Here is a 13914-nt window from a genome sequence, read left to right as displayed (position 1 = left end):
GACCAAAGTTGATAAGTGTGAGTTATGCAGGGGTGGACATGGTACTTTGGAGTGCCCGTTGATGAATCAAGAGGTGGACTTTGTTGCTGGTCAGAACATGTTTTCCAACAGTTATAATTACAACAATCCAAATTGGAACACTACAAGAACCCGAATCAAGGAAATTCAAACTGGCATCCTTTTGGCGCACCACCTGGGTTTCAAGTTGCTTTTCACGTGGGGCAATGTTAGAATAATAGAGGGAGTTCTAATGTAAGTTTAGGTAATGGGAAAGATTTAAGTGGTGGCATGGGAAGATTCGAAGAGATAATGCAACAAATTCTTCTCAGAGATCAAGCCAATCAGATTCTTTCGCCGAACATGATCTATTGTTGAAGAATCACCAGTCATCATTACTTGACCTTCAGAGGTATGTTGGTGATATTGCTGGGCGTCTCGATGAAAGGCCTCAGGGAAAATTTTATGGTACTACTCAGCCAAATCTGGTCGATCAATTAAAAGAAATTACTACTCGTAGCGGAAGGGTTTTGGGTCTCGAGGTAAATAAAGAAAGAGTTGAAGTTGAAGATGAGAAAGTGTTTGATGAAGAGATCGAGATGGAGGTTCTGGGTAAGATACAAGGTAATGCACCAATTATTGAGCCACAAGTCGAGAAGAAGCCGGTTGAAGTCTGGCCGTCACACATCATTGATCATGCTCACATCCTATATCCAATGGAGTACAAGCATTTTCTTAATATTTTCCGACAGTTGAAGATTAATATTCCGTTCATTGAAGCTCTCCAACATATGCCAAAGTGTGCAAAATTCTTGAAAGACTTGCTAAAGAGAAAATATCGTCTGGGAGAGGTTTCATCTATTCCTCCTAACGAGGTTTCATCTATCCAGGTGTGTTTACGATTCCATGTCTGTTTGGTAGTGATATGATGAGTCAATCGTTGGCGAATTTGGGTGCTAGTATTAATCTTATGCAATATTCCCTGTACGAAAAGTTGGAGTTAGGCAAGCTTACACCGACTCGCATGTCGTTTTCATTGCCAGATCGTTCGGTTAAGTACCCGCGAGGTATTATTGAAAATTTACTAGTGAAAGTTGATAAGTTCGTGTTCCCGGTGGATTTTGTGGTACTAGATATGGAGGCCGACGAGAGGGTGCCCATTATTCTTGGTCGGTCGTTTTTACGAATGGAGAATGGCCTTACTGATGTGTATAACGGGATGATCACGCTTCGGGTTGGTGATGGGAATGTTACTTATGATGTTGCTAGGTCGATGAAGCATCCGAGTGATCATGATGATTTTATTGATCCATGCCATTCCGTTTATTTTCTTAACTATTTTATTCCAGGTTTTGATACATATCTCTCACACTATGTACACCCTCTCAAATGAGCATGGATCTGCCTATTTATAGGCACACACTCCCATTCGTTAAGTTAGTCTAATTCGTTACACTGTAGTAACGAATTAGACACCATTCGTTATGCTTTCATAACGAATGGGCTTATAACTTAACGAATAATATAGTTAACTAACTAATGGACCTCATTTGCTATACAATCCATAGAGAATGGGCCATTTTACATTAATGCACATACTACACTATCTATAAGTTATTCGATCGCTACGGACACCAAAACTGTGCACTAACAGACACCCTATTTTCCGTAGCTATCGAATAATTTGATCTTGAATACTTTAACTGCAAATCACCAGTCATAAAACCGTGCACTAACAGACTCCCCCTTGACTGATGATTTCCGGGCTTGTGCAGACAGACAATCTATAATATCTGTGATGTTAGGGACCAGACCCTTATAATATCTGTGAGGTTATAGGGCGAAAGGCTCTTTAAAACGTATGATTATGTATGTAAAGAAAGTATGAAAGTATGAAAGTGTGAATGAAAGAATATAAGTTTATGTGTATTGTATAGTGTATGTTTAACTAGAACTCGCTCAGCGTAGCTGACTTTTAGTATGCACGCAGGTGAGTAGGATGAGGCAGCTCGCTTGAGGAGACATGTGGCACTGAATAAGAGGCTGGCATCAGAAGACTCAAGACGTTTAAGTTTAATGTTTCGTTTATTTTGAAAGACAAAATGATGTTTTAAGGCAAGACATGTTTTGTTATGAAATGTTTTATGAAAGCTTTTATATTCCGCGAAAGTTTTAATTAACTCTGATATTTAGAACTGTGTTTATGAGTAAATCCAACACGAAAGTAGGGCTACCGGTAACGGGGCCTTACACTTCGGTTGAGACCGCTTCCAACACCGGAGATGAAGGAAGCGCAGCTAGAAGAGACCCGAACAACAACGAAGGGTTTCAACTGGATCCCGCAATTCAGGCAGCTATTGTCCAAGCGGTAGCCACTGCTGTAAAGAATATTAACCCTGAAGGGTCTGGTGGAAGCCGTGAAAGAACTGCTGGAGGAGCAGGTGGTGATGGTAAGAAGGATGATGAAGGGGAGAGGGAGACCTCGAGTGTGGTTAAGTCAGTGAAAGCTGACGATAGGAAGAGAGGCCGAGGTGGTTGCAACTATAAGTCCTTTAAGGGTTGTGACCCGCCGAAATTGACTGGGTTGGGAGATGCAATCGCTACTCTTCAATGGATAACCGCCATGGATAAAATCATCCGCATTAGCGAGTGTCATCCCGATCAAGCTGTCGGTTATGCCACTCAATCGTTTGAAGATGAGGCAATGTATTGGTGGGAATCGATTGAGCAGAGAAGGAGTCGAGAGGAAATCAATGCTATGAGGTGGGAGGATCTGAAAGAACTGGTTATGAAGAAATTCTGTGCGGACGCCAAGGTTGAGAGGGCGGAGATGAAGTTCCTGAACTTGAAAGCTGGAGCGATGACTCATCGTGAGTATACCGCCGAGTTCAACCGAATGTCCAGGTTGGTACCCGATATGGTCAACACTGAGGCTAAAAGAATCAAGTGCTATGTGAGAGGATTGCCACAAAAAGTCCGCATGCTAGTCAGGACGAGTAAACCTGCTACTTTTGACTCTACTGTCGAACTCGCGGAGATGGTTTATGCAGACCTGGCTGCGGATGATATTGTGGTAGAAGAAGAGAAGAAAGATAAAAAATGGGTCAATGTCAAACGACCCGGGTACCCAGTTGTGGAACTCCAAGGAAAAGAAGCAAAAAGTGTGGGAGAAGAGACCGTGCAAGACGTGTGGTAAAATGCACGGTGGTGAGTGCAAGTGGGGTAAAGGATCCGATGTGTGCCAAAAGTGTGGTAAGACTCATGGAGGAGAGTGCAGGCTAGGGTCGAATGCCTGTTATAAGTGTGGAAAAGTGGGACATTTTGCCCCAGATTGTACCGCCAAGTCAGCATGTTATAAGTGTGGTAAGACGGGCCATTTTGCTAGAGAATGCACCGAGGGTGAAGCTGGAGGTAGTGGGAAGAAGGATGCCGATCAAGCTAGGCCAAGAACCACGGCCTACATGCTGACTCAAGAACAAGCCAAGCAGATTCCCGATGTCGTCACATGTACGTTTCTAGTAAACGGTATTTCCGCTTCTGTATTGTTCGATTCGGGTGCAAACAAAAGTTTTGTTGCCATGCCATTTACTAAATTAGCTAAAATGAAATGTATCCGAGTGTCTGAAACCTTTATAGTAGAAACTACTAGTGACGCCTCGGTTAAAATAATAAAAATGGTTAAGAACGCTAAGATAGAGTTAGAGGGACACGAGTTCCCTGTTACTTTGTATGTTATGACCTTAGGAGGGTTCGATGTGGTTTTGGGAATGGATTGGTTGTCTGAGTGCGATGCTCAGATAGTGTGTAAGAGTAGGATAATAAGGTTAAAGTCCTTGGATGGTAGTGTGGTGACGGTTTATGGTGATAAGGAAAGATCAGGGCTTAACGTCATTTCGATGATAAAAGCCGAGGGATTGTTAAGGCGAGGGTGCGGTGCCTACCTGGCGTATGTTGTCAACGCTACGGCCGAGACGAAAGAAATGAAAGATGTTCCTATCGTGTGCGACTACCCAGAAGTATTCCCAGAGGATCTTCCGGGGTTGCCACCGGAGCGAGAGATAGAATTCCAGATAGATTTAGTACCAGGAGCCCAACCCGTTGCGAAAGCGCCATACCGTATAGCACCGTCCGAGATGAAAAAACTGATGTCCCAACTGCAAGAACTCCTCGAAAAAGGTTTTATTAGACCAAGTGTTTCCCATTGGCGTGCACCAGTGTTGTTCGTGAAGAAGAAAGATTGAAGTATGAGAATGTGCATAGACTATCGTGAATTGAATAAGCTTACGGTAAAGAATATATACCTTTTGCCAAGGATTGACGATCTGTTTGACCAACTGCAAGGTTCAAGTTGGTTCTCACGAATAGATCTTAGATCAGGCTATCACCAGCTAAAGGTGAAGGAGGCAGACATACCTAAGACAGCGTTCCGAACGCGGTACGGACACTACGAGTTCCTCGTGATGTCATTCAGTCTGAAAAATGCTCCTGCATCATTTATGGACATGATGAATAGGGTGTGTCGGCCAATGTTGGACAAGCAAGTTATTGTCTTCATTGACGATATATTGATTTATTCAAAGAGCGAGTCTGATCATGCTGAGCATCTGAAAGAGGTATTGGAGACTGAAGAGAGAGAATTTGTATGCTAAGTTTTCGAAATGCGCATTCTGGTTGCGAGAAGTGAAATTTCTAGGTCACGTGATTAATCCTGAAGGGATTACCATGGACCCGGCTAAGATTGAAGCGATAACGAATTGGAAGACTCCGCAGAATCCTACTGATATACGAGGCTTCTTAGGGTTAGCTGGCTACTATACGAGATTCATTGAAGGTTTCTCCAAGATAGCCGCACCGTTAACCGGTATGACCTGAAAGTCGATAGTATTCAGTTGGGGTAAGTTTCAAGAAGAAGCTTTTTAGGAGTTAAAGAAGAGACTCACGCAAGCTCCAATCCTTGCCTTACCAGATGGTAACGAGGATATGGTTGTTTGTACTGATGCTTCGCATCGTGGGTTAGGTTGCGTGTTGATGCAACGAGGGAAAGTGATAGCTTACGCGTCTAGACAGTTGAAAGTGCACGAGAGTACTTATCTGACGCATGATTTAGAACTAGCAGCCGTAGTGCATGCTCTTAAGATATGGAGACATTATCTGTACGATACTAAGTGTACCATTTACATAGATCATAAGAGTTTAAAGTACTTCTTCGAGCAGAGGAAATTAAACATGAGACAGAGAAGATGGTTGGAGTTGATTAAGGATTATGACTGTGACTTTAAATACTATCCCGGTAAAGCTAATGTGGTCGCTGTCGCGCTAAGTCGTAAGAATGAGGAAGTCCTTGCAACAGTGAAGTCATACCAGCTGATTATGAACTCAAGTCTTTTTGAAGAAATTATCAAGGTACAGTCAGAGGTGTTAGTAGATGAAGGGTTAGTAAAGAAAGAAAGGATTTATGGCCAGCAAGACGAGCTGATGGAAAACACTCATGGTGTTAAGACTAGGTTTGACCGTATGTGGATCCCACGCCATGGAGATCTCAGAGGTCGAATCTTAGATGAAGCTCACAAGTCAAGGTATTCGATTCATCCAGGAGCTACGAAGATGTACCAAGATTTGAAAGAGACTACTGGTGGCTAGGAATGAAGAATGATGTAGTGGATTATGTCAGTAAGTGCTTAACTTGTTTACAAGTCAAAGCTGAACATCAGAAGCCTTATGGAAAAATGCAACCGCTCGAGATTCCTGAGTGGAAATGGGAACACATCACCATGGATTTCATAACTAAGCTACCTCGTACAGCTAAGCATCATGATACCATCTGGGTGATTGTGGACCGTTTGACCAAGAGTGCTCACTTTCTGTCTATACGAGAGGCTATCTTGTCAGAAACGTTAGCAAGCTTGTTCATTAAAGAGGTTGTAGCCAAGCATGGAGTGCCACTTTCGATTGTGTCTGATAGAGATACTCGATTCACTTCAAGGTTCTAGAAGAAGTTCCATGAAGCTATGGGAACAAGATTGAACATTAGTACGACGTATCATCCTCAAACCGATGGACAGTCCGAGAGGACGATCCAAACCCTTGAGGATATGCTACGTGCTTGTGTTTTAGATTTTGGTGGAAGTTGTGATGATCACCTGCATCTAGCAGAGTTCTCCTATAACAACAGCTACCATTCAAGTATTGGTATGCCACCGTTTGAGATGCTATATGGTAGACGATGTAGAACCCCGGTGTGTTGGGGAGAGATTGGTCAGAAGGAGATGGGAAGCCTAGAAGTTGTTCAAGAAACGTCCTCAAAGTTCGATCAGATTAAGGCTAGAATGAAAGCTGCTCAAGACAGGCAAAAGTCATATGCTGATAAGCGGCGACGACCGATCGAGTTTAACGTTGGTGACAATGTGATGCTCAAGGTCTCGCCTTGGAAAGGAATCATTCGTTTCAGGAAGAGGGGAAAGTTGAGTCCAAGGTATATTGGACCGTTCAAGATAATAGATCGCGTGGGTGAGGTGGCTTATAAGCTGTATTTACCTAATGAGTTGAAAGGAATTCATTCAACCTTCCATATTTCTCATCTAAGGAGGTGTCTAGCTAATGACACGTCTCACGTGCCATTGATGGACATTGAGGTTGATGAACAGTTGAATTACAATGAGCAACGGATAGAGATTGTCGATCGCAAGGAAAAGCAGCTTCGTCACAAGGTGATACCCTTGGTGAAAGTGATATAGAAGCATCATAAGGGATCAGATGCTACTTGGGAAGCTGAGGTTGAGATGCGCAAGTTTTACCCTAGTCTGTTCGTGTAATAGTTAGGTTTCGGGGACGAAACCTCTTTAAGGAGGGAAGACTTGTAACATCCCAAATTTCAAATAATAGTATTTTAAATATTATTTCTTATAATGGAAAAGTTACTAGAGTAAGAAGATAAATAGTAAAAGGGTAAAAAGGGAAAGATGGGGGAGGTTAATTAAAGATAATTAATCATGGACTAAAAAGGAAAGATAGGCCTTAGGTCCATGGGCTTAAGGGAGTATAAATACCCCTTAAACCCTAAATCTTTCCATTTACATCCATCTTATCCATCTTATTCTCTCTACACCTCCATAACACACATACACCCTTCCTCTTACGGCCGCAAGGAGAGAACGAGGAGCCAAGACCGAAATCAAACCTCTTGTTGATAGATCCTAGATATTCAAGCTAGAAACACGATTCATGTCCATAATCAAGCTGGCCGCGACCTACCAAACGTCTAAAGGTATGTTCCTTATGTTTAAAGGCTACGTTTTTATGATCGGTTAGTCATGAAACTTGAACATAGGCTAGAGTGGGCCTAGATGAAACATAAAGTTTCAAACTTGATGATTAAAATGGACGTAAGGATTCGAGATATATATGGTTCATCAACAAAACCCTAGATCTAGCTTAATGGACGTTTTTATGCCCAAAGGTTCGAGCTTTATGCTTAAAACGAGTTAGATCTAGATAATGGATTAGTGACGGGTGTAAAACGGTTAGTATGAATAGAAAAGGTAGTTAAATTTCTGGTTTTAAATCATAAAACAGTAAAAAGGATGAATAAAATGGTTTAGATTGAAAGATGAGCTGAACACACTTACCATGGGGGGTCTCGGCCATATGGTTCTCGTCTATAGGGTTCTCGGCCACTTTCTCGGCCAACCCACTCGTGACATGGGTTTTCGGTCAACTTGAGACGTTGGTCCACGTTCTCTGCCAGGTCAGGGACCTCGGTCAACTCGAGTTCTCGGCCAAAACCGAGTTCTCGGTCCGACCAGGGTTCTCGGCTGAAACAGGTTCTCGGCCAACCTGTTGACCTTGGGTCTGATCAGCTGGGCCCAGATGTTATGATTAATGAACCCAATCTAGCTAGTTGGCCCATGTGTAGGAATTAAACAAACCAAACCCAACTTAGAATCATGTTGGTTAACTTAAATACCAACTTAATCAAGTAGAAGGTTAATTAACAAAACACACATATATATATATATATATATATATATATATTTATCAGTTAGCCGAGCCCAGCTAAAGAAAGGAATTACGATTAATGGCGAACGCAACAGGATCCAGGTGAGTTTCTAGCCCCATTTCCTTGTTATGTTTTCGGGGCTGTGTGCATACTCGATGTGAACGTTAATACATTTATCCTAAGTGATAAGTGTATGCCTTATATGGTTTATATGTTATGTATGTATATCTTAAATGCGAGGTAAAGCTTGTCGGTATGTGAACGATCTTCGGATATTGTACATGCTAACAAGGGAGGTATGTTTATGATAGATAAATGTGTATGATAGATATATGTACAATACATGAGTATGTGAAGACGGTATGTACGAAGATGAAGAAAGAGGGACCAGACCCTAATAATATCTGAGATAGAAGGGACCAGACCCTAATAATATCTGAGATAGAGAAGTAAAAAGGGACCAGACCCTAATAATATCTGAGATAGACAAGAAAGGGACCAGACCCTAATAATATCTGAGATAGACAAAGGAAAGATGGACCAGACCCTAATAATATCTGAGATAGAATGGACATTAATTATATAGTACGAAAGTAATAAAGTAAGAATGTATGTATGAAATTATGTAATGAAAGTAAGATAGTAAAGTAATTCTTATGTATCTTCGGATCATGATTGAAGGTAAGTGTATGTATTATATGATATGTGATTAACTAGAACTCACTCAGCGTAGCTGACTTTTAGTATGCACGCAGGTGAGTAGAATGAGGCAGCTTGCATGAGGGGAAGCACATGTCATGATCTTGAAGAAGCTGGCATCTTGAGAAATGTTATGTTATTTTAAAAGACAAAGTTTTATGCTTAAATATTTTGAATGCTCGATAAGACAAGAGTTATGGTTATGGGATGTAATGGTTTGAATGTTTTTTAATGTTCCGCGAATGTTTTAATTAACTCTGTTATTTAGAACTGCGTTTATTAGTAAATCCAACGTCCAAATGTGAGGCACCGGTAACGGGGCCTTACAAAAATCAGGGTTCTCGGTCAAGCTTTTGAGTTCTCGACTAAGATCAAGACTTCGGGTTCTCGATTGAAAAAAATATATTACTCAATGAATTCTCCACAAACTTTCTCAATGTTTAGAAGTACTCTTAATCAGTCTGCTCCCTCACCAGTAGCATTTTAGAGCATGAAGATTTCTCCTACAGAGGTAGATTAAAATACATTAGCAAATTCCAATATGATAAGGGAGATGGAAAGGGTCAAATGTGAAAACTACACTCTTAAGAAAAACGAGAAACTGTATAAAGAAAAGATAGATGAACAATGTCAGGACATACGTAAACTTCAAGAAGATTTTAGTATAAAATCTTGTCATCACTTAGATGCCAAGAGGCGTATTGCTGAATTAACTGCCGAGTTAGAAACATTCAAGTTGGATATAGCAAAATTAACATATAAATTTGATAATGCCGAGTTCAACTTCAAGAAGTTTGATGTTTCAAGTGAGGTGGTTGAGAACATGATTGCGTGTCAATTAAAGTATAGAACTCAGAAGTGTGAAGGATTAGGATATGAAAAGGTGCCTCCTTTTAATCATAACTATATGAGTATGCCTGTAACTAAAGAGGAAGAGGCTAGGGAGGAGCATGAAATATGGTAATCATGTTCAATCTAAAACTATTGGATCAGGATCCCTAGAGGAAATCAAGCTTGGTCTTCAATGTGTTAACAATCTTGTTGCCTCTACTTCACGTGCTGAAAATGTTGACATTGAGAACTGCGATAGCCATAATGACGATCTTGAAGAGGTTCTGTGTGAGAAGCTTTTCAAGGTTAAAGAAGGTCGAAAAGGCCTAAGGAACCTAAAAAGGTTGACAGTTCACCAGGTGCTGCTGGTGTTAAAAGGAAAACGTGTTACCATTGTGGCATTCCGGGTCACATAGACAGAAACTGTGTTCATCGGCTCTACGTACCCTATTATATGAATAATCAAGGATCTACATTAAGAGAAAAGTCTCGGTCTAAGCCGAGGAAATGAGTCTCACCTAAAACATCAACAGAAGGGAATTCCAGAGTTAAACCTTCTGATGGTGATTGGAACTTAGCAAAGAAAAACCAGAGAATGAAGTTGTGCTTCACATGTGGGAATGGTGGGCATCTGGCGAAAGACTGTCTATACCGTACAATGAAAAGGAAGATTGTTCAGGTGAAGAGAACTCAAGGTTTCAAGATTAACACGACAGGTTTGGACTCAAATGATTTTAAACATGGTAAAGGGCAATTCAATTTTGCAAAATCAAACATATCTTAGAGTGTTGAGAGTTCTATTTCAACAAGTTCAATTTCAAAGTCTGTTTTTTCGTGTTTTACTAAACCAAAATAGATTTGGAAAATTAAGAATCAACAAACCGCACCTGTAAAAACCAAATATGCTCTTAGATGACGGTAAAGACATGAGTTGGCAAGAGGTCACATGTGTTGATGCTCAAGGGAATCCCAGGACATTCATGACTTGGGTCCGTATGTCCAACTGATCACTATGCGTGCAGGAACAACCACAAAATCAGTTTATTAAATGGGTTGTTCAAGACACATGAAGTTGTTGATCATGTCTGAGTAAAGATTCTGAAAGTTTTGAATGCATCAGTCTAGGGGGAGATTGTTGGGTTACGATTTGGTTAGACTGACGTATATCAAGAGACCATGACATGATCAAGACAAAAGAGAAATAATCTAGAAGAGTCGAAGTATTGTACAAGATGGAATTTATGGCTTGGAGTATGTAATACCTAAATCCCTATGGATTTCGGTTGGGATGGGTTAGCAATACAGAAATCATGTTGATTTCTGTTTGGGCTTATTTGGGATTGGTCATTGGGCCTCTTGTAAATGCTAATATATAAAGCATGTTAGGAGAGAGAAACAAAGGGATCTCTCACACACTTTCATAGCCACCCTATTTTAGAGGGCATAATATTCTTTGGGAATTGGTTTATGTATCTGACGTTTTGTTGATAATAGAATCGTATGCATTGAAATCATATTACTTTTGTGTTCATTATATTTATATTGTTCTTCTATCTTGTTCTTGAATCACCACGGTGTTAGGATTCCGCACTAACATCATGTTTGGGTTGATATCATACTGTAGTGATCCAGATTCGGGACTTTCAAAAACATATCACACCAAACGTACCCCAATCTACTACCCTCATTATCAAACGTGGTCCTGTGACGATCACACCCTTAAATCATAACCGAATTCACGGTGATACGTTTTTAAACTCGGTTCTTCATTATGATGTTTTAGTTTAAAGAATGGGTGGGAAAATTCCATCATACAGTTTCCACGCAAGCTTTCGATGGTTTCATCGGAAATCATTCATTCATCCTTATTCCTGAGATCGACAACCCGAATATAAGGAAAATTCCATCATACGCCATGAATTCTCTCACCCAAGCTAACCAATTTCATGGGCGTGTTGAAAAAGATGCACCAACACACATTAACCGGCTCAGCTGCGTTCTTAAAACTTTTAATTTACAAGGTGCAACCGAAGATGCTATTTTCTTACATTTATTTCCATTTTCACTTGCAGGACGGGCAATTCTTTGGCTCGACACGCAACCAGCAGGAACATTCACTACTCGGGAGGCGCTTCTTTCAGCATCATCAAGAAGTATTTCCCACCTGCTAAAGCATCTCACCTTCATGATCAGATCCACTCCTTTCACATGGAGCTGGATGAACATTATTATTCGGCTTGGGTGAATTTTCAGAATTTACTATCTCGTTGTTCACAGATAGGTCTCACACCATGGGCTCTTGTTTAGAAATTTTATAATAGGCTGAATTATGAGACGCAAACCTGTTTCGACACTGCTATGTGTGGTAATCTGATGGATAGGAAGAATGACACAGAGTGTAATGAGATGTTTGAAAGTTTTACTCAATCAGAATACGCAAAAAGTCCACGTCACGGGAATTCCAGTCCCGTCACTAGTACACCCTCATCTGCTCGAGGCGTGCACCAGGTTAATCTGGACACTAGTGTGGCTATTACTTTGAAATCGTTGACTAGAGAGGTGAAGGAACACAAGACCAAAGTTGATAAGTGTGAGTTATGCAGGGGTGGACATGGTACTTTGGAGTGCCCATTGATGAATTAAGAGATGAACTTTGTTGCTTGTCAAAATAGGTTTTCCAACACTTATAACTACAACATTCAGAATTGGAATACCTATAAGAACCCGAATCAAGGAAATTCCAATTGGGCGCACCACCTGGGTTTCAAGTTGCTTTTAACCGGGGAAAAGATCAGTATAATATTGGGATTTCTAATGTTCAAAGTTCAGGTAATGGGCAAGATTTAAGTGGTGGCATGTGAAGATTGGAAGAGATGATGCAGCCAATTCTTGTCAAAATTCAAGCCAATCAGAAGACTTTTACCGAACATGATCTATTGTCGAAATATCACCAGTCATCATTACTTGACCTTCAGAGATCCGTTGGTGATATTGCTCAGCGTCTTGATGAAAGGCCTCACGGATAGTTTTAAGGTATTACTCAGCCGAATCCGACCGCTCAATTAAAAACAATTACTACACGTAGCAGAAGGGTTTTGGGTCCCAAGATAACTAAAGAAAGAGTTGAGTTGATGTCGAGATGCAGGTTCCCGGTAGGATCCAGGGTAACCGACCAATTATTGAGCCATAAGTCAAGAAGAAGTCGGTTGAAGTCTGGCCATCACACATCATTGATCATCCTCACTTCCCATATCCCGCTCGTTTTAAGCATCAAAAGTATACGAGGGAGTACGGGCATTTTCTCGATTTGTTCCGACAGTTGAAGATTAATCTTCCGTTCATTGAAGCTCTACAACATATGACGAAGTATGCAAAATTTTTGAAAGACATGTTAAAGAGAAAAGATCATCTGGGAAAGGTTTCATCTATTCCCCTTAATGGGGATTGTTCGGCGGCAGTTTTGAAACGGGTGCAAGAAAAGTTGTCGTATCCGGGTGTGTTTACGATTCCATGTTTTTATTTGTGGTGATATGATGAGTCAATCGTTGGAAGATTTGGGTGCTAGTATTAATCTTATGGCATATTCTTTGTACGAAAAGTTGGAGTTAGGCAAGCTTACACCGACTTGCATGTCGTTTTCGTTGGCGGATTGTTCGGTTAAGTACCCGCGAGGTATTATTGAAAGTTTACTAGTGAAAGTTGATAAGTTTGTGTTCCTGGTGGATTTTGTGGTACTTGATATGGAGGCCGACGATAGAGTGCCCATTATTCTTGGTCGTCCGTTTTTATGAACAGAGAAGGAACTTATTGATGTATATGACGGGAGGATCACGCTTCGGGTTGGTGATGAGAACATTACTTATGATGTTGTTAGGTCGATGAAAAATCCAAGTGATCATGATGATTTTAGTGATCCATGCCATTCCGTTTATTTTCTTAACTCTTTTATTCCAGGTTTTGATACATGTCTTGATTACATTTGTGGAGCCGATCTTATTGGAGTTGGCATGGATGAATAGTTGAAGGAATAGGTGGTGGAAGAAAGTTCTTGTTTGGAGGAGATTATGGAGGTTAGTGAAGTTATTTGTGAGAAGTATGCAGAGAAACCTGTTCCGTTGGAATTAGAAGTTCTTGATCACATTTGGAGTATGCTTATCTTGAAGAGGGTTCGAATTTACCCGTTATTGTCTCTTCCAAGTTGACGGAGGAAGAAAAGACGAAGTTGATTGAGGTATTAAAATTGCATAAAGGGGCAATTGCATGGAGACTTTCGGATAATCAAGGTATTAGTCCCGCTTATTGTACCCTCCGAATTTAATGGAAGATGAGTAAAAACCAGTGGTTCAACCCCAAAGGCGTCTTAACCCGAACATGCAAGAAGTTGTCAAGAA

At 40.8% G+C, this 13914-nt stretch overlaps 2 protein-coding genes across 2 annotated transcripts; both read left to right on the top strand.

The window, feature by feature from the left end:
* Positions 1-329: 329 nt before the first annotated feature.
* LOC143613700 (uncharacterized) lies at positions 330-1390 on the top strand (the record flags this gene model as incomplete). Its single annotated transcript, XM_077087338.1, has 2 exons — positions 330-887; positions 992-1390. Coding segments are annotated over 2 exons (957 nt in total), but the record flags the coding sequence as incomplete, so codon positions are not given.
* Positions 1391-13056: 11666 nt separating this feature from the next.
* Positions 13057-13542, top strand: LOC143613699 (uncharacterized). The gene is made up of 2 exons (XM_077087337.1): positions 13057-13195; positions 13319-13542. The coding sequence occupies exons 1-2, from the start codon at positions 13057-13059 to the stop codon at positions 13540-13542; spliced, it is 363 nt and encodes a 120-aa protein (XP_076943452.1).
* The last annotated feature ends 372 nt before the right edge of the window (positions 13543-13914 follow it).

The sequence above is a fragment of the Bidens hawaiensis genome, unplaced genomic scaffold (assembly GCF_021521415.1).
Source record: "Bidens hawaiensis isolate Kalapana, Puna unplaced genomic scaffold, B.hawaiensis_p1.1 tig00038053_1, whole genome shotgun sequence".
Classification (NCBI taxonomy): domain Eukaryota; kingdom Viridiplantae; phylum Streptophyta; class Magnoliopsida; order Asterales; family Asteraceae; genus Bidens; species Bidens hawaiensis.
The sequence above is the reverse complement of the archived record's forward strand: the minus strand, read 5'-3'. Positions and strand labels throughout refer to the sequence as shown.

Bases quoted from the DNA above. Each gene is read 5' to 3' on its own strand.
- LOC143613699 (XM_077087337.1), top strand. From the start codon at position 13,057: ATGAGTCAATCGTTGGAAGATTTGGGTGCTAGTATTAATCTTATGGCA. The intron at 13,196-13,318 runs GTATTATTGAAA...TTTTATGAACAG, and splicing joins TTCGGTTAAGTACCCGCGAG to AGAAGGAACTTATTGATGTA.